This window comes from Protopterus annectens, chromosome 14.part0 (assembly GCF_019279795.1).
Source record: "Protopterus annectens isolate FY-2018-M chromosome 14.part0, PAN1.0, whole genome shotgun sequence".
Taxonomy (NCBI): domain Eukaryota; kingdom Metazoa; phylum Chordata; order Ceratodontiformes; family Protopteridae; genus Protopterus; species Protopterus annectens.
In genome coordinates this window covers 598974054-598984249 of record NC_056748.1, presented here as the reverse complement: position 1 = coordinate 598984249, position 10196 = coordinate 598974054, and the positions used below count along the sequence as shown (strand labels likewise).

Here is a 10196-nt window from a genome sequence, read left to right as displayed (position 1 = left end):
CTTGCTTTCTCTGTTGCTTTTGCTCACAGTTCTGATGTACTGCATTGGCATACGCATGCGCAGTACATCAGAACTGCCGCAGAATACCAGACATCTGCGGAAGGGCAGCAAAGAGGCATTATACAATGCCATTATTTAACAAAACTAATTATTATTTTTCTTAAATAATGTCATTGTATAATAGCAATAACCCACTTCTGGGTGTGGGTAATGCTGGATTTACCCACGGTTGGATTTGTTTGGCCACTCGGGCTTCGCCCTTGTGACCAAACCACGCCAACCATGGGTAAATCCAGCATTACCCACACCCAGGCGTGGGTTATTGCTATATTAACCAATGATTTTTAACTTTGACAGCGCCAGTATCTTACCGCAGTGGTCCTTATGAAATTAGTTATCCTGGGAAAGGACTTGTATAACTTGCTGTGAACAGTCTTTAATTAAATTTTTTTTAACAAATGTGTGCAGCTAAACTATTCCAAAGACTGAAATTCTTAAGTGTTTCTGTGCTTATAAATATCTGGCAAAACATAACAGTGACAAGACTGGATATTAAAAAAAAAATCGTAGGAAATCAAAGATCACAAACATTTTCTTTATACTAATACAAATTTAATACACATATTAAATAAATATTCCCATCATTAAAATAAATTTTTACAACAAATCCCCCGCAATGAAGTATACAAAAGACAAACAACCTAGAAAGGCTGTGGTAAACCACTACAAAGTGTATGTCTGAGTTTTTGACTGCAGTGTGATTTTTTTTTTTGTGAATTTCACTATTTGAAACTAGCATTTAGAGTCATTTTTGGTGAATGAGTCTATTAACTTCTGTCAGAATGAATCTAAGTTTTTATACAGTAGCATTAAGTAACCCCAGCAGCATGAGCTTTCTCACAGATCCCCAATGCCTGTTAGCTGGTATGTTGTCTTCAATGGCAAGGCTTCCTGGAATGTCAAAGAATGGTTTAGGATGTTGACTTAAGCAGCATTCAACAAGTGAAGGGTTTGGCTGACAGTTCTCATTACATACTTATTTACAACCCATCCCATGTGCTAGCTTGTTTGTTTTCCATGGCTTCCTGTGGTCCTGATAAAAGTGATTTTATGAAGCAGAATTAGAAGCTCTTTGGTCCCAGAGATCCACATTTTTTTTTCTTTTCTTACATGTTGTACCAAATTCTACTTTCTCCACAAGTAAGGATGCATATTTCTTAATTCTTAACATTTTGTTCTTAAAAAAGAAAACTCATGTTCCAGTACAAAAATAGATCATCTTATCTCTTTAAAAAATTATAAACAACTTTTTAAATGTTCTTTTTTTTAAGTATAGTAAATGTCTTTACTGAGCATTGTGCTCTAACTTGAGCTGGAGTACCGTGTCCGCTTACTCCGCCTGCTGAACGGGTAGTTGATAAACTCAAAATGTCTATGGGGCTCTGTGGTTTGGTGGCCCTTTGGTAGTCTTTTCATGAAGTGAACTTCCCTCTGATGCTGCCTGGTCTTGGATCCCCTTCGTGGCCGTCCCTTCCGTGTAAAGGCCATGTACCAACCTTCATACTTGACATTTTGTAGAGCAGTGTAGTTATTCTCAAGGACTATTTCAGTAAAGACACAGTCTTTGCCTCTGCCATTTTTCTGTTAAAAGGAATAAAAACAATCAATTGATTGACTGATAACAAGGTACATTTAAAATAAATACCTTACTAGATGTCTGAATATACACATTCCTAAAAACAGATTAAAGAGACATTTATAAAAATTATATGGGCAACATACCCTACCAAGAAGATCATACCTTTTCTGCACTTTAATTTGTCTTCCTCATCCTCTGCTTTATGATTATATTTGTTCATTTTCTGATACCTGCCTTATTCTGGGTTGATGGGAGGTGTAGTATCCCCTGATATGCAATGGGCATGTGACAGAGAAGTAATCATGGATGGGATGCTGCTTCTTTATAGGATGAAAAAGTGAAGAGGGTATGGGAGGCTTGGCTCCCCCACATGAGGGGTAAAATGGAGCTTGCATTCACCAAAAGAAATAGGACAAGCATGTTATGCCTAATCTGGTTAATAATAATAACAACAATAATCATCTGTTGATTCATTACAAACCCCCATTAATGTACACCACTGCCTAACTCTCGCCAAAGCTAAATGGCTCCCAGTATATTTAAGATCCAACCTCCTACTAGGATCACTAATTCACAAAGCCCTTTCTCCTGAGTTTTCACAACCCCCACATATAATCTCAGAGGTATTTCTCAATCTCATCCCACCCTACTAACTCCAAAAACTAAAGTCCATTGCACTGACCATACATTCTGCACCTTCTCCATCCTAGCACCTAAACTATGGGACTCCATTCCACTCTCAATAAGAGAGGTTCAAATGTACATCTCATGTTGCCATCTCCTCACCTACTGACTCTCATTCATCCTACCTCCCTCTTCACTTCTCTTTTCATCTCTCAAATTACTCTCCATTCTAGTTCTCTTCCCTCTGCACGTCTCTGTCTCCTCCCCACTGCAGCTATTGTCACTTGTCTCTTCTAATGTCTTCATACCTCCCTATATAATGATATGCTGCTACTGTTACAGCATAAGCCATCTCATTCAGTATGGCTGCATCTTATTCAAAAAGCTCTGCTAAGCATAATTCCATTTTTCCATCCATGTTTTGACTTTGTAAAATGCTTCTTGAATTAAATGTTGTAGCATATGTTTGCATCTGTAAATATGTAAATGTGTTGTAGCATATCCTTCTAGCTGTAAATGTGTTTAATTAATTTCTTTTATGACCCTATTCACCTGGGTGGTCCACTGAGATCAGTACACTACCCAGTTAAACAAAAATATATATCAATGAATAATAATGAAGCCACTATATTGAATGAGAAGTGATCAGTGTGATGTTTTGATCAAAAATGCAACCAAAGTACTGTCATTTAGGTAACTTGGCACCCAAAATAAGATTTTTATTCTTATTTTATATATCTGTCTGGGGCTGTATTCTGCACACACATGCATACACACACATCTATCTATATAAATTTAAATATATATATGTATGTAGGTGTGTGTGTGTGTGTGTGTATATATATATATATATATATATATATATATATATATATATATATATATATATATATATATATATATATATAGACACACACACACACACACACACACACACACACACACACACACACACACATGCATAGATAGGTTGGGGTGAAGGGGCCAGAAGCCTTTGGCTTAAGGTTATAGGGGCACAACTGGCAGATGCCATTCCATCACTAGTGCAGTACCGGCATACAGAAATGAATGCTGACACTGCATTTATGGTCACAGGGCTGAAGCACTTCAACGCTTTGTGTGCTGTGTGTGTGTGTATGTGTGTGGTATAAGCTGTAGCAAGCTGCAATAAACACATGTAGCAAGCAGCTTGTGACAGTTTAAAGAGCTTTTTTTGCTCCTCCACTTAAAATTGAGGGTTCATCAGATACATAAAGATAGATAGATAGATAGATAGATAGATAGATAGATAGATAGATAGATAGATAGATAGATGCAGAATTATAAGTCATTAGAACAGAGACAGCTATATATAGTTTTTGTTTCTTCCGCCACTTTGGATGGTTTGTCAAAAGAAGGCCAACTTCATAAAAATTCCTTCAATATTCTCTAAAGTAATCTTGTCTTTAGAAACACTCAGCACACCTTTCTGCCTCAACAACATTCCAAGAAAAGCAGCTTCCTCTTATTTATTTAATTTATTTATATTTAGATTTGTTTAGCAGGGTAGAACACTAACCCATTAGGACCTATTTCAGGCTCATCCTGTGGGAAATTCAACAAAAACTACATTTGATAAATAAACACGAGAATTAAAAACATCTGTCACACATACATGTATGATAATATAACTATATCATTATTATATTATCATATGGCATAGTGTCTATGTTGTGAGGCTGCAAAGCAAGAGATACTACTTGAATCAGTACAGCTTTCTAAATGATATGATTTTTGTATTTGTTAACAGGTAAGTAGGGTATACTACAGTGGCCCTTTTCTAGCTGATATAAAAAGAACAATGATAAAGCATGTGCGTATTTATTAAAGCTAGCAGATTCACTGAAAAAGTCACAGCAGTAGAATGCAGAAAAAAACAAAATCACTACATTTTATCTGTCGTGATATATCATGAAATAATCAAGTTACAGAACTTTCTTGTGCCTCTATGAACCTCTTGAAAATGGATCCTTAGTCTCAGTGGATCTACTCTGTTAATGAGTTAGTTAATAAACAAATGCATATTCTTCAGTACTAGAGTATGTCTTTCTTGGTCTATAAATAAAAAACTGGCAGCAAAACTGATACTCCTGCAGAGGGAAGACAGTTTGCTGCCAGATCTTTTATGCTTCTACACAGGATTTACTGTGTTTAAACCACATGCTGGTAGTATAGCTGTGTGGGCCTGTACCGTGATTACAGCTTGAGAGAGAAAACAGCTTAGTATTCAGAAACCTGTGTCACAAACCAGTGGATTTAATCAAATTTTTGTCCCTGTACACATGTATTTTGTTCCAATCTGCATTACAACTTGTGAGCAGCTGGTAACATCACTAAATAGGATGGTGCAGGTAAAAGAAAGGTTCATAGGGGGCTAGCTAGTCAAAGCATTATGCACAAGAAAATAAATGTTTGGTTTTAAGGTCACTTAGTTATCAGGTGTTTGCAAATCTTGGTTTACAGGACTGCAGCTGTAATCGGTAGCCTGTTCTACTCGATGTAGCCACACACACACACACACACACACACACACACACACACACACACACACACACACACACACACACAGTTTAATCTGCCTGTAGTAAAGCTAAGTGCAAACAGGATCCAGGGAAAAATGCAAGGCTTTCATGTAGCTCAGGCAGTCTGAGAAATAATAAAATGAAAACATGTATGCATTTAGTCTGATAGGACAAGCAGTTGGGAATTACTTTCAGATGATAGAAAGGGGAACTGGCAGACCATATAGATCAACATGCACCGAAGCACAGAAGTGTCCACTGCAGAAGTGGTGATCTTACACTGGACAAATAATCTTGACCATGGCATGTTTTACAATCATCTACCCTTTTGGCTGTAGAGCATATCAGTTTGCAATGCAATTAACAGAGTTTATTCTATACTTTCTGCTTCACAGCTACACTGCCACCCCCTCTCCATCCATCCAGTCCTGTTCACATTTTAAAATACAGGCATGTCACGAAAAATGACCGTAAGATTCAAACAGATGGCAGTATAGGCAGGGCGCTAGGTGCTCTGAGGAACAGCTTGCATATTTGTTTATTATCATTCACAGCAAGGCTGCTTAGAAAATATATCCTCCCCTCCCCACAAAAAAGGCACATTTGGAAAAGAGAAGTGCAGCGAACTGTTACAGAGACAGTTCAGATCTTATCCTGTGTGTAACAGAGATCCTTAAGCACCTGTCGCTGAACACTGCATTACATCTCCCTAAATGTAGGAATAAAATACTGCCTGTTTCTTTGGAAATGTTTATCCCCCCTTACAATTTTCCAGAAACGCCTGCTAGCATAGATATCAATCTTATGAAATACATGTGTCACTGTACTGTTTCTTTTGAACATGACAAAATGCTGTTGAATTTTTTTCTGAACAAGATATAATTTATATACATTCTAAGAACAAAGATTCTTAAACAGAAGCACCTTAATGAAAAAGCTACCTGAAGGATTTGGCAAACTGGTAATGTCCAAGCTGTTTCACAATGATATTGCTGCAAATATGTCGTTGTATGGTTCCTGAGTGCATCCATTCATATTACTGGTGTCTGATCCCATGAAGAATTCTGACACGCAGAAGAAATTGTACATTTGAGTCAGACTGTTTTGGATGCCGGTAGCTATATTTATCAGAGAATTAATGATCAAAGATATTCCCATATTTTCCTGAAGGCCTTCTCCAAAAAGTCTGAGCATGAAATAATGATATAATCAAAATATGATAATGAAAGGACTACTAGACAAGAAACACAGATGCAGAAAAGAAAAACTTGTTTCACGACAGTATACCAATCTATAACAGTGTGTGTATATGTAATAAGTATAGAACATACCAATCTATAACAGTGTGTGTATATGTAATAAGTATAGAACATACCAATCTATAACAGTGTGTGTATATGTAATAAGTATAGAACATACCAATCTATAACAGTGTGTGTATATGTAATAAGTATAGAACATACCAATCTATAACAGTGTGTGTATATGTAATAAGTATAGAACATACCAATCTATAACAGTGTGTGTATATGTAATAAGTATAGAACATACCAATCTATAACAGTGTGTGTATATGTAATAAGTATAGAACATACCAATCTATAACAGTGTGTGTATATGTAATAAGTATTGAACATACCAATCTATAACAGTGTGTGTATATGTAATAAGTATAGAACATACCAATCTATAACAGTGTGTGTATATGTAATAAGTATAGAACATTGGGTGTATCTTATTTATACCAATCTATAACAGTGTGTGTATATGTAATAAGTATAGAACATTGGGTGTATCTTATTTATACCAATCTATAACAGTGTGTGTGTATGTAATAAGTATAGAACATTGGGTGTATCTTATTTATACCAATCTATAACAGTGTGTGTATATGTAATAAGTATAGAACATTGGGTGTATCTTATTTTTAGACCCCAAACTGCAGCCCTTTTATGCAGTAACCAAAGGTAGAATTATAAAGAGCTAGCAGAATGTCTCATTACCATGAGAAGCCATTTCCTGGATACACTCTTCTTATTCATCTAGGAATGAGGAAGTGTAAGTGTAACGAACAGTGCACGTATCTATGAGTAGTGTGGTGCAGAGAAAAAAACCATCATCACTAAACAGATGTTTCATATCAGGATCTATAACTAAACAGCTGGGTAGTGTGACAAGTTATTATTATTTCATTACTTCATCCAGGTTATTGCCACTGAGCAAAGACAGCTTTGGAAGTGATACTCGAGGAGAAATCATATACAATAGAACCACACCAGGGCCCATTTAAAGTAATCACTAAGCTAGAGCAATGTGTCTTTGGGAGAGATGAGAAAAACAGGGTATGTGCTCAGAGTCAGAGGAAATATGTATAAACTACTGTGTATTTGCAAGTCTGATTAATGTTATATTGGTAAACTGAAATGAATGTGGAAGATGACAGCACAATACTTGGTGAATATCAATATATATTGTTTTGAGTCTGCTTGAGAGCTTTGCTCAACAGCAATTACATCCTCCTTAAGTGAAAGCAGTTTTGCTCAGCTGTCCTACCCTCTACTGCAGTATGGTGTACAGTGACATATAAAGGTACAAGCTTGGGTCTCTGCAGTCTCGCTACTCTGATTCAATCACACTTGCCTCAAAATGATCTGCAGTATTTTGTCTTAGTGTTTACACTCAGTAAATAAATACTCCAGTATGTTTGATATTAATTTTGTGCTGTATCCTCTGCTACTGAAAGCCCATCCCTTGTATTTGGAGGTATCACAGGTGGGCATTCTACCTCTCTGTCAACTTGCCAATACTCTGTGATACTTTTACATTTTTAACACGTCTTGTAATTTTCTTCAAGGACATTACATTTCATTAGCCTTTGCTTATGGAGCCTGTGTTACAGACTTTGCATAATTTTAGTTGACTTGTTTCAAATGGCCTAAATTCTGTCTTCAAAAACAATCTTCAGAACTATATTAAGTGAGGTCTCGGTAACTGTCTGAACAGATGGATCATAGCTTCCTGTTTTTGAAAGTAAAATATTTCCCTGTATATCTTAACAACTTCTGATAATTTCTTTCTACTGTGTCACATTACTTCTCTAAATTTAATTTAACCCAAAGTTAAGACTTTGAAGTTCTTTTACATATTATGCTGTTGATGTTTTCCTTTCCATATTACAGTTTCCTCTTGCATGTTCTGGTCATACAGGTTATTACTTTATACTTGTTTGCACTAAGATTAAAGGGTCATATTCTCAGTATATCTTTGTCTGTGCCAAGACCCTTCTCATACATTTTGCTCCCAACTGAAAAACAATTTGTTGCAAACCTTTGTGTTATCTATAGGAAAAGTGAGGTCCCTCTTATTGTTCCCAATAAAGAATAACATTACAGTACCATCTTTATTTTATTATTTTAATTTAATTGTATTTATTTGTTTTGCCCCTGCTGCCTGATAATCATCAGCCCCTCCTGGCCAACTGTCCCATCTGCTTCTCCTCACCAGATCAAGGGTTGACCTGGAAGAGCCATCATTCTTACAGCCCCTTTGCTCCTTCCACTACCTACCTGGCTCCTCCAGTGCTGGGGCCATTAGTCAAAACTTCAGTTACCTGGGGCTCAGTCAAGACCCCATCCCTGTGTGCCATGGAATCAGATGAATGTATTATCTTTATCTTGACAAGTCAATTAAAAAGACACCACTCACAGGCTGAGTCTGAAAAAGGCCCATGGAGATCAGTGCTCCACATGGAAAACAATAGACATAAATAACACATAAATATCTCTACACCTTGGAGTACTTAGAATGGCTTCCTATTGAAATGTCAGCACTTGTAACACTGAGTATCGACAAACCAAAATAAAGAATCGAAACTCTAGGAAAAGAGCAAATTGTGACCATCCATGTTCTTCTTAAATTTCTTTTTGGTGGGGGGAAATCCCTCTTTGCAACCCCATACTCCTGAATTTATATATACCGACTCTGAGATTACCATACCTGGGAGAAAAGGGAACATTCAGAGAACTGGCCGTCTTGGACATGGTATATGCAAGTTCGTTTTTTCAGCTATTCAGTCTCCATGTTTCGGGACTAGTTGTAGCAGGTTCTGACATTTCGAATGACTACCACGTACAACTGTTCTTTATTTAGAAAAGGTTCCTTATGCTATTACCTTCTCTGCTGCAAACTAAATTATTTTTTCTCAAGACTAACTGAAAATCATACTTGGTATAGCTATATGCCTGAGCACTGTGCAATATTGCTTTGCTTACTCTTACAGATTGGGTGGAATAGTGTAAACTGTTTTACATAACACATCCTTGTCAGTATTTACAAACCTGCAGACCTCTGTGCACTCTTCCTGTAGAAAGACACAGGTTGGATAGTCCTGTGTCATTCAAGTGCCCTCATTTTGCACTGCACCAGTGGAAATCCTATATTTCTTTATTTGCAATTTAAAATCATAGAAAGAGCAGCATGAGTTTTGGGGGTAAACCACAGAGAGAGCGTACAAACTCCACAAAGAGAATAGATGGAAGAGAGAACAGAACCTAAGATGCTGAAGAAGCTGGTATGCAGCTATAATAGTGACTATACCACCTTACTTCTTTGTTACAACATATTAGAGACCAGGCAGTCAGAAATCAGTAACATGTACAATATTAAACCATAACCTCAAAATAATCTACTTCAGTATAGAAACTAAAAAATGGCAATGTGGGAATGTGGGAACTTTTCCCTCTTAGTGTTTTGTTTCAGCAGTTGAAGAAACTGTTCACACTTCTGATTGGATACTTCCCTTATACCTGGTCCTTTTTTAATAATTCTTTTTAATCCTACTGATATTTACACATTTTGGACATTGCTCATTTCAGAACCTCGCAATATCAACATAATAAAATCCTATGTAGAAATTTAATCTTTATGCCATATTCATACCTCTCAACCTCTTAGCACAAGAAATATGGACAAAGCCAAAAATCATGGGGGGACAAAGGCCCAAAAATAGGGACAAATATTAAATATAGCTCTTATAAGCTTAGAAAGTAGTTAGAATAAAATGTTTTATGTTGTTATGCATTTTCTGAAGTATATGAAGTCTGAAACTGAAATGTGTGTCATTATTTAGTGACATAATTCCTCAGCGATTTGCCAGAAAACCAATTTTAGGAGGAACAGACTAAAATTATCGGGCAAAAATCTGGACATTCTGAGAAAATCTGGACAGTTGAGAGGTATGCCCATATTGGTATCCTCCCGTTCTGAAATACTAGAGCAAGTTTTATTAAATTTATTTAGTGGGACCCACTCAGACAGTCACAGCAACAGGCATTGACATTAATATGACTTGCCAATGTAAATGATTGAGGCAG

General features: G+C 36.5%; 1 protein-coding gene across 1 annotated transcript in view; it reads right to left on the bottom strand.

The window, feature by feature from the left end:
- Positions 1 to 648: 648 nt before the first annotated feature.
- FGF8 (fibroblast growth factor 8) overlaps positions 649 to 10196 on the bottom strand; it is a 74781-nt gene continuing 65233 nt past the window's right edge. Inside the window, exon 5 of the mRNA XM_044056340.1 lies at positions 649 to 1641. Coding sequence (XP_043912275.1) covers positions 1363 to 1641 — 279 coding nt within the window. The 3' untranslated portion in view covers positions 649 to 1362. The remainder of the gene's footprint in view (positions 1642 to 10196) is intronic.